General features: G+C 39.4%; 3 protein-coding genes across 3 annotated transcripts in view; 1 reads left to right on the forward strand and 2 right to left on the reverse strand.

Annotated features, from left to right (window-relative positions):
• LOC129739790 (obg-like ATPase 1) overlaps positions 1 to 13,306 on the forward strand; it is a 217,551-nt gene that overhangs the window by 115,703 nt on the left and 88,542 nt on the right. The gene's annotated exons all lie outside the window — the stretch shown is intronic.
• Positions 1,976 to 3,261, reverse strand: LOC129739794 (caspase-1-like). The gene is made up of 3 exons (XM_055731313.1): positions 2,879 to 3,261; positions 2,493 to 2,813; positions 1,976 to 2,413 (listed from the first exon to the last, which is right to left on the reverse strand). Exons 1-3 carry the CDS (start codon positions 3,204 to 3,206, stop codon positions 2,181 to 2,183), a joined length of 882 nt encoding a protein of 293 aa, XP_055587288.1. The 5' UTR covers positions 3,207 to 3,261; the 3' UTR covers positions 1,976 to 2,180.
• On the reverse strand, positions 8,325 to 9,527 carry LOC129739793 (caspase-7-like). Its single transcript, XM_055731312.1, has 3 exons — positions 9,103 to 9,527; positions 8,712 to 9,038; positions 8,325 to 8,634 (listed from the first exon to the last, which is right to left on the reverse strand). Exons 1-3 carry the CDS (start codon positions 9,440 to 9,442, stop codon positions 8,405 to 8,407), a joined length of 897 nt encoding a protein of 298 aa, XP_055587287.1. The 5' UTR covers positions 9,443 to 9,527; the 3' UTR covers positions 8,325 to 8,404.

The following is a 13,306-nucleotide window of genomic DNA, read 5'->3' on the forward strand; positions in this document are numbered from 1 at the left end:
AGATTTCCTGTAGGCAATCCTCGTGCTGGTTTACAGTGGATCGATCCAGTCGAGGTCTCGGTAATGAATTAAATTCTTATCGCACACCAGCAGCCACCGTGATCGGATCTGATAAGTGGAACATCCCAGATGCAGAAAATGTTGAATCTAACCTTTCTTTTTTTTTTTTCAAAATAACACTAATTGAAAAAAGCCAGACATAATCAATATGTTTACTTTTATAACGTACGGTCAATCGGCCCACGGGAAAGCAATAAATATGAATTACTTTCACTGCGCGACCCTCCTCAGGATTACTTATTTTTAGCTAGAGTGTTTACTTGAAATACGTGTGTTGTCAATTAGCGTCAACCTTCCCATGGACGCGGTCGGTGATGGTAGCATCAAGAAGGCTCTCCTCATCCATTTTTTTAAGTGTAAATATCTGTCCACACGTTGATATAAACAAAAGTATATTGTTTATTTGTTCGGTGTTTGTTCGGTGAAATTGAGGTGCATAAAAATCTGCATATTTTGATGGTATCTATACCCACATATCAGACTCTACTCCAATAATAAACTTCCTTGGAGATGAAATTATCGGTATAAGATTCCATGCCGGACCGGCATTAAACACCCAAAGAATCTAATATTGCCTTACGAAGTATAGCAAGCCAGTAAAAGTTATTAAATCTTTTTTTTTATAATTGTAGAATCTTTTTGAATTTGTGAATATTTTTTTTTAAACGAACACAACACAAACACATACAGGATCTCAATGAAACTTAATGTTTCCTTGAAGAGATTCCTTTCACTGAACTCTAAGCTTACATCTTTCGAGGATATGATGGCTAGCATCTTACAAATGCTAAAACCACCAACCCACAGAAAGTGTACTATGTATGCCGTGACCGGGATTTGATCTCATGACCGTTGGCTTAGAAGACTGGAAGGTTATCCTCTACGCCACGGGCTGCGGCTTATTTAGAACAACCATTCGCTTCGATAACCTTGCTGCTTCAAATGATAAGTGGGTCTCTCTAAAAGTCAAACGAAATCCCACGCGGAAAGCTCGTTGCTATATTTAGTAAAATAAACACCACATCAGAGTACGTCCCAGCGGGGGAAGTAGGCCTTATCAGTATGTGTACAAGGTGTTCATGAGAAAAAAAAACTAGTTTTCAGATCATGAGAGATGAAAAATGGGACTTCACACCAGAGACCTGAGACTCGAGATATGAGGTATGACATACGACATGAAACTTGAGGCTTGAGATATGAGATATGACATACGACATGAGACGTGAGACATTCACTTCTCTTCTCTATTGTCTCACAGGTCTTACCAACCACCTCTCACGTCTCACGTCTTACTTATCACGTCTCGATTCTCATTTCTCACATTTCGCGTTCACTTCTTACACGTCTCACTTCTCACGTATTTCGACTCGCTTCTCACACGTCTCACAGCACCACTTTTTTTTATTTTCTTATTTATTTAATCATAACTTACATGGCTATTAGCATACCACTTTTTCTATATGCGTCTCACTCATCTATTCTCACGTCTCACTTTCCATTTCTCAGTCTCACGTCTCTAGTACCATGTGTCAAGTCTCAGGTCTCGCACCAGGTTTCAAGTTGAAAATCTTATGTCAAAATACTCCTGTCTCAGGTCTCATTTTTTCAGATCTACATAAAATATTGGATCACAAGTTTCAAGTATTTGGACTCGGCTGTCACGTCACAAGTGTAATTGTCTCAAGTTTCGGAGCTCCAGAATAACCACGGTTTTTCTACATCGTTTTCGAAAATATGCACTTTTTATACGGTTGCAATTTATATTGTTTTCGGACATTAGCACGGTTTATGGAGGTATAAGTATCCCTATCATCGATGAAGGCAGAATTTGCAACTCGAAGAGCACACCGTCCTAATCACATAGTTTTCACTTTCACTTTTCCCTTGTAATATAGACGAAAATAGAAAAAAGATCTTTCTTGGAAAATTATTCCTTTTATTTAAAAATTTTCTAAACTTTTTTACATTGTTGGAGTAAAACATCCTTGAAGAAGTTAATCCCTGGGGCTTGATAACTACATATTTTGTGATGAACACTTAAGAACCTTCTCTAACCGATTCGGTTTCTTTTGATAAGCCTTCATAAAAATATCGATGTCCAGGGACAAACAGATACTATCTTATTTCCTAGCAAAATACAACGATCTTGTCAAGGTGGAATAGAAGCTTGAGACTTGTTTTTTTCCGTCCAGTTCATCCTCTTCATTACAAGAGATGCGTTTTGAAACAGCTAAATTGGTTTTCGTCAGAATGTCGTAGATCGAATCGTGTTGGACTCGACAGTTGTTCAACACTTTACATAAATCTTGAATCAACCAACTTCCTTGCACCTTCTTTCGGAACGATCTGTATCCTGCGGAAAAAAATTGCAACATAGCATTGCATTAGTTGGGATCATTCAATATTGCAGAATCGTTTTCGATTAGCCTTACCATGGTGAGAGCTCATGACGATGAGAAAATCTGCAAATTCTGGATACGTGAAGATTTCGCTACTTGCATCCACACTATCCTCTAATGATCGACGTCGTTTTACAGCTCTTCCACTATCCAAGGTTCTTCCTCTGCAAGCTTGAACGATGAACAGTTTCGGTTTTCCGGCCATGCTGGGCAGTTGGGAAGGACTAAATTTTTCGATGAATTTATAAAGATGATAGCTGGTGTCTCTGGCCATCAATCGATCATCCTTTTCGCCATGCGTTAGAATCACCGTTATGAGACAATCACAGCTAACCAATGTTGAATCATAACAAACTAGAACAAATAGTAAAATAATCGTTGAACATTTTTTCAAAGCACCCTGAAAAATTAACACATACGTTCCTTAGCCTCCCATTCAATCTCTATAGCAGAGAGATCGTCATGTGACACTATATCTTCCTCCAGAAATCCTAACTTCGATAATGAAGCACGTAAGTTCTGCACATCTAGTTCCGTTCCCTCGCGTTCTTTATAGATATTGTCATCGAATTTTTTGTGATTAAAAATCAGAACTTTACCACGCTTCTTGCCGTTCATGGCATAGAACGGAGAGTCTTGATCGATTGGCACTTTCAGAACAGATCCAAGGCGTTTGTCATTCGATGTTGGAGGACGATGTCTTTGCGCATCAGAAGCACATGAAAGGAATTCTTCGCTTTCTTCCATATTGCCCAAACAAAATCACTACACGACGACGATCAACCGACCATGCAACGAATTGACTGAATTCTCTGATGGCCGTGGATTAGTTTTTAATATAACGCGAATGCTTATCTGGATCGAATCTACTGCAGTTAGCTTCTTTTTACTATTCAGTTTTATTGGAAGCGAGCCTCTCCGGTCTTAAATTTTCCATCATAGATTAGAAGCTTCGTCATAGATTTTCAATATTTGATAACCCGTAGATTTTAATGATGCATTCACCATAATGGCAGCTATTTTGTTGCGCTATGAATCATTTCGCTATTTATAGCAATTTACAGCGAGAGTATAGTCTTGTTAAGAGTATTTAGTTATTTCTAAATGGTCCTCAACGAAACTCAAGTTTGTATGGAAATTTGACATCATTTTTTGTAGCTTCGGTATTTTTTTTTTATGCCAGAGAAATGAAAGCTGTCAAATATTACGACCCTTTTCGGTAAAAACTAACCGCAACTCGGCTGATCATATCTCGGATCATCTGTCAAAATATTAACCGTTGTCGACGGCTCGTTATATTATTGAACAACCAGTATTGTTGAACCGAAATGTCTTTAATTATTACCGAAGGCCTGTTATTTTTAACCGGAAAACTATGAAAGCTCGGTTATATATACCGAACAACCGGTAGAGTTAACCGATATATCTGGAATGATTACTGAAATACCTAGAACTATTACCAAAATAATTTCAATTTGTTCGTATTCGTAACTATCGGAAGAATGCAAGAGAGCGCAAAATTTTGCTCTCATAGCCTTCAAATCGGTGCCAGTTTTTCAGTTCTCTCATTGGTCAATATTACTCAATTCCCATCTGATTTTCAGCCATCTGGATGCATTGCTGGTTGCAGAGAGAACATGACGATGATTTTCTCATTTCAAAATTTACAAACATGGCGGACTTCCAATCATATCCGATTTGAACTGACTTCAGACGACACTTCATACGATCTTTTCACTATAGAGTTGGGATTGCGATTCGCAACACCATTTTAAACGACTCAAGTTGTCATTTCTGTTGCGATTTCTTGTTTTCTGGGATGATGCCCAGCACCTTTAGCGGGATGATCCAAGTCTCGAATCATTTCGTGTGATATGCCGTGATCATATGACATGATCATAAGCTGAAATTACCGAACGTTTCACGGTTTCCGGTAAAAATTACCGAAAAATTTACACTTTTCGGTAAACACTGTCGGTATTTCCAGAAGGCGCTCGAATAGCAGAGGATCAATCTACAAATAAAAATGAGCTGGATCTAATTATTTTCAGTTTATTTTCTGCATTAGAGCATCAAAGTACCGTCTCGTGGCTTTTCAAGAATCCCTGGATAGAGTTAATGTCGGCCATATCTTTTTGTCTGGTGTTGTGGACAATTTAAGTAAAATTTAATTTTTACCTATAGTACGGAAAAAAACTCACCCGGTGTACCTTCACTGGAGCAGCGATCAATCCAGCAATCCGTTCCATGCGAAGTGCCGGTGCTGGTGATGTCCCAAATGCGATCGTCTGTGGGGCCGTTCACATACCACGTAGACAACTTAGAGGGGGGAGGGGGGTATGGAAATGTCAATCAAGTTCTTAAAATGGCATACTTTTCCAGTTCAAGTTTTAACAATAAGTAGCTACTTGAAAGCATGTGATAAATATGATAATTAAGAAATTAAAAATTTTAATTTTTTTTATATGAGGATATTCTTAATCGGTTTTACAAAATCAGCCATTTCTATCACAAAAAGGCAAAAAGTGGTGTTTTCTGTCAAATTATAGGTATTTAAAATAAAAAACACCCGGGGAGGAAGGTAGGGGTTAGCCAAATGTCCACGCTTGTCCACGGAGGGGGAGGAGGGGGTAAAAAATCTCATTTTTCTGTCCACGTGGTATCTGAACGGCCCCTGTGCGCGTTCAAGAGCATGGAGGCAAACGAAGCAAAAAAATACAGCGCAAAATACGCGGAACCGAAATTCCGAACAATGGCGACAACTGGATCAAATTCGAGCACACGAAAGAAGTCGAAACGATTACTCTCGGTTGCAAGAGTGAAAAGAAAATCTCGGAGTACCCAAATGCCAAAAAATGACAATAGAATTCCGTCGTCCGTTTTGACAGCTACACTGACTGCAGTTTTATTTCTGTAATTGTTTACCAAACACTGATGACATTGAGATCTATTTTCATTGAAATAAACGAACTTCGGTAAGGCCAGAACCGATTCACAGAACTCGATAAAGACAAGACGTCAGATTGATCAATTACCGAAAATTTTCGAGTAAAATAAATTACCAAACTCGGGAATATTAGTTTATACTGCGTACACAGTTAACGAAAATTGCCGAACTCGGTAATTTTTCTTACCGAAATCCTGACATGTGGAACAAGGTAATCCGTTCGGTAATTTTTTTTTATGACAGAGAAGTGAGAGCTGTCAAATAGTACATTTACCAAAACTCGTCTTAAATCATCTATCAAGATTTTGACAGTTGGCAACGTGGCAACTCGTTCAATTACCGAACAACCCGGTAGTATTTACCGAAATGTCGGTCATGTGAAAGCAAAAACTTGAAAACGCACGGTAATCAGTATATATCGAGCAACCGATAAAATGATGAAATATCGGCTGCTATTACCGGAACACCATTTTTTTCACCGATAAACTGTAAAAGTTCGTTAATACCTACTGAGCGACTGAAATATCGATATAACTTGTAATCATTATCGAAATGCCGGCACGTAATCGAAATGTGGGAAATGTTTACCGAAAATCTGTAACATTTTCGGTTATTTTCAACTGGTAGTCATTACCGGTAGTCATTACCGGGAAATCGATCATTTTTACCGAAATAAATGTATTTTGAAAGGATTAGCTTCATCTAGGGATTTTTTTGGATTTTCTCACAATGAAACCTTTTTTGGACTGAAACTTTGCTCTCGGCCATATTTTTATTTCATCCTAATTTACTTCAAATCGACATCTAATGTGGTGAAAGTCCAGCCGGCATTTCTCGTATAAAAGTCGAATTTTCGTCGTTTATTATTGCTCTAGGCCATTGCGATGCTTAATTAAGCGATTAAGCACATTTAGTCAAATTTAAAAAAAAAGAAAGAAAACAACAATTTAAAACTGTTTTTTAAATTAATTTTAGAAAATTTTTATTTTTTCAAATTTGATTGAAAGTGCGAAAAATGTGCTGAATTATTTATTCAAGCAACAATCAATGGACTCATCCAATAGCTGAACGATGAAAATTCGTCTTTTCTACGAGAAATGCGAATGTTTTCTTTGAAAAAGGTCTTGGAATATGTGAATTTGTATTGAAAATTAACCAACTTTATTTTATCATTTGGCAAGGAATCCACGAGAACCCACCGACATTTTTTACATGCATTTGGATCATAATCACAACTGTCACTTCTCGAAAAATGAGGTGCGCCAAACTGCTCGCAAGCCATTTATTGCAATTTGAAAAATGTATAATTTTAACCTATTTTTTTCAATTTTGACAGAAAAAAATCTGCGAAGCGAATAAATTTTCCACTGCAATATCTCATTTGAGTCTATCCCAATCGAATACTGTGGAAATTTGTGGTATTGTAAAGCTAAAAACAAAAATAGATGAAAAAACCATTTTTTCCAAGGTTTTCTTAAATTATTATTTTTGCAAGGTACAATGTACACAACATAGAGCTTAACAATGTTCTACAAAGTTGATGTGAAAGGTATAGTAAACCGTAGAAGAAACCATGCCTGTATCTTGCTTTTGTAAAAAGTTAGATTTTGGCGCCACCCTGCGGACCAAAAAAAAAAATTCAAATCTATCAATAGATAGCACAAATATAGTCGAGTAATTTTGTCGAAGACACTACTAGATGAGCTACAACGAAGCCTCTGGCCTGCAGTCAATTTTGACCGCAAAAGTATGGTTCCTGGCCCACTGTGGCGTCGCCATTTTCGCGCAAAACAGCTCTTACGGTTAAAAAATAACCACTTTCTTATTTCTACGGTAATCTTCCTTACGGTTTAAAAATTATCATAAGTCATATTATAGGTTCTCAAAGAGAAGTCATAAAAAAACAGAACGCGGAAAAAGGTTAAATATGGTTATTTTTTAACCAGGGGGCTACTTTTATGGACATTCGGTAACAAATAGGAAAAATAGGGTTTTTTTATAAGTTAAGTTTAGGTGTACTGTGCACATTTATTCTTAACAGCATCAACGATCGAATGAATAAATCCAAAGCAGCTTTTTAGTCCAAAATAATTGCTTTATTTTTTCTTTGACAGTACCTACTAGCGGTGTAAAATATTTGCCTTTAAAATGGACTATTTGGCCCTTGTTCTGCGCCGCGCGTGAGGTGACGATACTCAAGTCTCCTCACCTTCATCGTGACTTTCATCATCAGCGTGGCCAGATTTCAAACCGCTCTAATCCGTACTAATTTTGGTTGAATGAGATTTGATGATCTTTTTTTTTTGTCGTCAGTTCGAATTTCCGTTTATTATTATAATTTATTTTATAATCCGTAGAAAATCCGTAAGAAATGTTGGAAATCCGTAGATTTCAAGCATCGATCCTTAGATCAGTAGAAGTGCTCAAAATCCGAAGATCTACGGAGAAATGCGTAGATCTGGCCACGCTGCTTGTCACCTTATTCTGGTAGTCGATGTCGGTGAAGTGACAGACAGGGTTCATTTGCTGTGAGTGACCAAATTAACTCAAATGTCAAATTTGCGCGTACTTTGAAATATACAAGCTAGGCTATTCTGCTCTTTGTAAACGTATTGGTACAAAAAAATCTGGAAAATGTATGGAATTTATCAGAAAATCACATTTTTCTAAAAATTGACTAGCATTAAAATTATGAGAAAAATATGCACTGATGCATTTTAATGCAACGAACAATATTTGACTTTTTAACACAGGTGGAGTTAATATACAATGGACTTTTTTCTTTCTTATATGAGCAAACAACACAAAGAAAATTTTGAAGGTACAAAAAAAATAATGTAGGTATTATTGGAAATATTTCTTTTTATTCGACAGTTTCATGAACGTTTTTTTTTTTTTCCTTGAAGTAGTTCGTCCATGAGACTTGATAAACGCTTTGGAAGGAACAACAAACTATTTTGTTTCACTTCAAAACAAAACTCAATGCACAAAAACTACCTCATCTCCTCGCAAAATACAACCTTCTTGTCAACGTAGAATAGAAGCTCGAGATTTGCTTTTTCCCGACCAGTGCACTATCGTTACTATCGGCAATGCGCGTAGAAACTGCCAAATTGGTCTCCGTGAGAATATCGTAAATCGAATCCTGTTCCACTCGACAGTTGTTCAGCACATTACAGAACTCCTGAATCAACCAGCTTCCTTGCTCGTTTCGGAACGAGAAGTGCCCTGTGGGAAAGATTGCAACACGGTATTGGTTGGGAATATTTAGTTTTGCGAAATCGCTTCCCAATTGATGAACTTACCGTGATGAGAGCTCATGACGATGAGAAAATCTGCAAATTCTGGATACGAGAAGATTTCCACATTTCCTCTTGTATCCAGAAGGTCCGTTCGGGATCGGAAATGCAGAAAGCTACTTCCATCATCGAGTAATTCACCCCTGCAAGCGTTAACGATGAACAGTTTCGGTTTTCCGGCCATGCTTGGCAGTGCGCTAGGAGTGAAGTTTTCGATGAATTCGTAAAGATGATAACTGGTGTCTTTGGCCATCACTAAATCGTCGTTTTCGCCATGCGTTAGGATAACCGTTATGAGACAATCACAATCTATCAATGTTGGATCAACAGCAACTAGAACGAATGGTTAATTTTTTTTTTCTTTTTCGTAAGCTCTCATTGAGAAATAAATACATACGTCTCCTTGCCGTCCCTTGAATCTGTTCAGCAGTTAAATCATGATATGAAAATATATCTTCCTCCAGAAATCCTAAATTAGGTAATGTATCATACAACTTAGCCACATCTTGCTCCGATCCAAAGCGATAGGTATAGTTCCTCCAGTCATCAAATCCCATCTGATTGAAAATCAGAACTTTTCCTCGCTTTTCGCCGTTCATGGCATAGAACCGAGAGTCTGGAGCTACCGGCACACTCAGAAAAACATTGCGCCTGTTGGTCGATGTTGAAGGAAGATCCAGATATCCTTGCGCATCGGAAGCATCTGACTGGGACCCTTTGCTCGACCATTCTTCCATGGTGCCCGAAAAATTCCACAACTTATTTTTTTTCTTTCAGTAGAACAGAAAATCGTCCTCGTCCCTTAGCCGTCCACAACGATCGACCGATACGTAACACTGAATACTCTAATGTCTGGCAAGTTGGTTTTTAAATATAATGCTGATTCTCATCTGTTTCTTATCAAGATTGCTTCTGCTGATTGGTTCGATTGGAAGCGATCCTCTGTGGGGTGGGATTTGTCGTCATAGATTAGAAAGCTTCGTCATGGATTGACATTAGTTGATAACCCGAAGATTTTAAAGATGTGTTTTATTACATAAGGTCAGCTATTTTAATGCACTATGAATCACTTCGCTATTAATAGCAACTCCAGCGACCTAGTATTTGTACCATAGGGCAGGCATGTCAAACTGGAGGTTCGCGGGCCGCATGCGGCTCGCGTCCTAGGTCAATGCGGCCCGCGTAGCCCAGCCTTAAATTGTCACAAAAAAACACCACTGATTTTTATGTAAAATATTACTGCAAAAAAAAAACTAAAGCTCATTCTCTCGCAGTCGTTCGATCAGTGCGGATGTGCGTTATCACTGCTGATCAAAGTATAATATATTTTCCTCGCCGTATCAAAGTGGTCAATTTCGTAAACAAAGAGTGCTTCAAGCGGAGTGTTTTTTTTTTCTCGCTTTATGGTTCGGTCGTTACCAAAGGACTTTTTGTGCTTGGAAATTTTGATCCAGCACAGACGCCATCGCCATCTTACATCGAGGCCGTTATCATTACCACACGGCGCCTTCCTGATAGCTCCTGATAAAGCCGGGTATTGGACACCGTAGGGGCATAACTAGGCTGATCCGGATTTGAGTGCCATAACCGGGTGAATTCGGAACGGATCGATTGGTCTCGCTCTCCTTTTGACGCCGCCATCTTTCTTCAGAGGAAAACCACGTGTTTGGACAGCGGACGGTGGAAACAAAAATTAAAAGAAAAATTGTGAGTTCTTTTTTCATTCTTCCTTCACTTTACTATTTCTATTTTTTCCCTACATTAGTTTTTGAACTTAGTTTGCATCGCTCATATTTTCAACACGGAAGACATTCGTGTCTCCGTAAGAAAATATGAGCGATGGCGGGGGGTTAAACCCGTCTTCGGTGGACGAAGAGGAAGGTATGTTCGAGAATGAAGAGCATCTGGAGGATTCAGATGATGCTGGTCCCTCAAATGCTAATCATTCTCGGACGACTGTTAATTTCTCATCACCCACAGCTGACAGTGTAGCACCCCGGCTCCGAACCTACACAGATGGTACGTCTTTTTCTGGGCCATGGGTGGTTTTCATCCGGCCCAAAGCTAACGGTAAACAGCTCAACGTAGTGCAGATCACGAAAGATCTGGCTAGATGGTCCTCCGTAACCAGCGTGACTAAGGTGCGACCCAACAAGTTGCGCGTTGTCGTGGACAATCGAAAATCCGCTAATGAAATTGTTGCCAGCAAATTCATTACCTTGGAGTACCACGCCTACATTCCGTCTCGAAACGTAGAGATAGAGGGCGTGATCTCTGAAATGAGTCTGGAGGCTGGGTACGTTAAATCCCACGGCGTTGGTAAGTTTAAGAGCCTTGATTCGACTTCGGTCGAAATCTTGGACTGCCGACAACTCAACACTACCACCGTCGTAGAAGGAGTTAAAAAGTACTCGCCTTCAGCCTCATTTCGAGTGACCTTTGCGGGTACCGCCCTCCCTCACTACGTCTTGATTGACGGAGTTTTGAGGCTTCCTGTGCGGCTCTTCGTGCCTCGCCCGATGGAATGCAAAAATTGCATTAAATTGGGGCATACAGCTTCCCATTGTTGTAGCAAGAAGCGTTGCCCCAAATGCGGGGAGGTTCATGGGGATGGAGCGTGCTCAGCAATAGAACAGAAATGTGTCTATTGCGGGGGCTCACCTCATGACATCTCTTTGTGCGAGGCGTTTAAGAGCCGCTGGGATAGTCAAAGGCGCTCTTTGAAGGAACGATCAAAACGTTCCTATGCCGCCATACTAAAGGGCGCGGCGCCTCCGATCCAACCTCAGTCCTCAAACATCTTCTCAGTGCTGCCAGTTGACAACGAGGATACAACAGATGAGGAGAATCCATTTATTTTCGTAGCGAACTCACGAAAGCGTGCTAAAACGAATACCAAGACCCCCAAGATTCCGAATAAAATCCCGACGGTCAGCCCTACAACTAACATCACCAAGAAAGCGATTGCTACAGAAAAGAAGAAACAAATTCCTCCTGGATTCAGCGCGACCTTTTCACCACAGAATAAATCAACAGCAGCGGGGACCTCAAACGCCCCCATTACTGATGCAGTAGGCCCAGAATCAACTCCTCAAGCGGGACTTTTTAAGTTTTCTGACATCCTCGATGGAATTTTTTCGTTTTTCAACGTATCTGAATCTATAAAAAGCATTATTAGTGTAATGCTTCCTATTGTAAAGACACTTTTGAAGCAATTGATGCAAACTTGGCCCCTCCTTTCAATGTTTATCTCTCTCGATGGCTAATTTACGCCCAGAGGTCGGAGATATCACTGTTATACAGTGGAATTGTCGTAGTTTAATCCCTAAATTGGATCCGTTCAAATTTCTTCTTCATGAAACTAGTTGCGATATTTTTGCCCTTTCTGAAACATGGCTTTCTTCTCAATCAAACATCTCATTCCACGATTTTAATATTATCCGTTTGGATCGCAACGATTCTTATGGAGGGGTGCTTTTGGGGATCAATAAGCGCCACTCCTTCTATAGAATCCACCTCCCTTTATCAGGAGGAATTGAAGCTGTTGCATGTCATACAACTATAAGAGGTAAGGACTTATGCGTTGTCAGTTTGTACTGGCCTCATAGAGTTGCAGTGGATCGAAATCACCTAGAGGATCTGTGCTCAGTACTTCCTGAGCCAAGGTTGATCCTGGGTGACTTCAATTCACATGGAACTGTCTGGGGAGAACAAATTGACGATAGTCGTTCTACTCTTATTTATGACATTTGTGATAGTTTCAATTTAACAATTTTGAACACGGGTGAAAAAACACGGGTACCTAAACCTCCTGCAAGACAAAGTGCAATTGACCTCTCACTCTGTTCAAACTCACTATCATTGGATTGCCAGTGGAAGGTAATCTCTGATCCCAATGGTAGTGATCACTTACCAATCAAAATAACAATCACCAATGGGGCCAGCACTTCAAATTCAACATATATGGCATATGACCTTACAAGACACATCGATTGGAAAAAGTATTCGGACGAAATAACAGATGCCATTGATTCTATGAATGTTCTACCTCCTTTGGAGGAGTACCACTTTCTTTCACGTTTAATCCATGAAAGTGCACTTTGTGCTCAAACAAAACCCATCCCAGATTCATCTGTACCTCGAAGGACCCCAAATCCATGGTGGGACCAGCAGTGTTCCAAGCTCTATAAGGACAAATCAAAAGCATTCAAAGATTTTCGAAAACATGGAACCCTCGTCCTTTTTGAATCATATGTTTCCCTTGAAAATCAGTTCAAAAAATTGATCAAAGGGAAGAAAAAGGCATATTGGAGAAATTTCGTGGGTGGTTTATCACGGGAAACATCCTTGAGTACTTTATGGAAAGTTGCACGACGCATGCGTAATCGATCATCTACAAATGAAAGAGAAGAATATACACATAGATGGATATTCAACTTCGCACGGAAAGTCTGTCCAGATTCTACACCTGTGCAAAAAATAATCCGGAACGTGCCTCCTGATAGGTGTAGTCTGGATTCCAGCTTTTCGATGGTCGAATTTTCACTTGCCCTCCTCTCTTGTAACAATTCAGCTCCGGGAATTGATAAAATCAAATTTAA

This window comes from Uranotaenia lowii, chromosome 1 (assembly GCF_029784155.1).
Source record: "Uranotaenia lowii strain MFRU-FL chromosome 1, ASM2978415v1, whole genome shotgun sequence".
NCBI classification, from domain to species: domain Eukaryota; kingdom Metazoa; phylum Arthropoda; class Insecta; order Diptera; family Culicidae; genus Uranotaenia; species Uranotaenia lowii.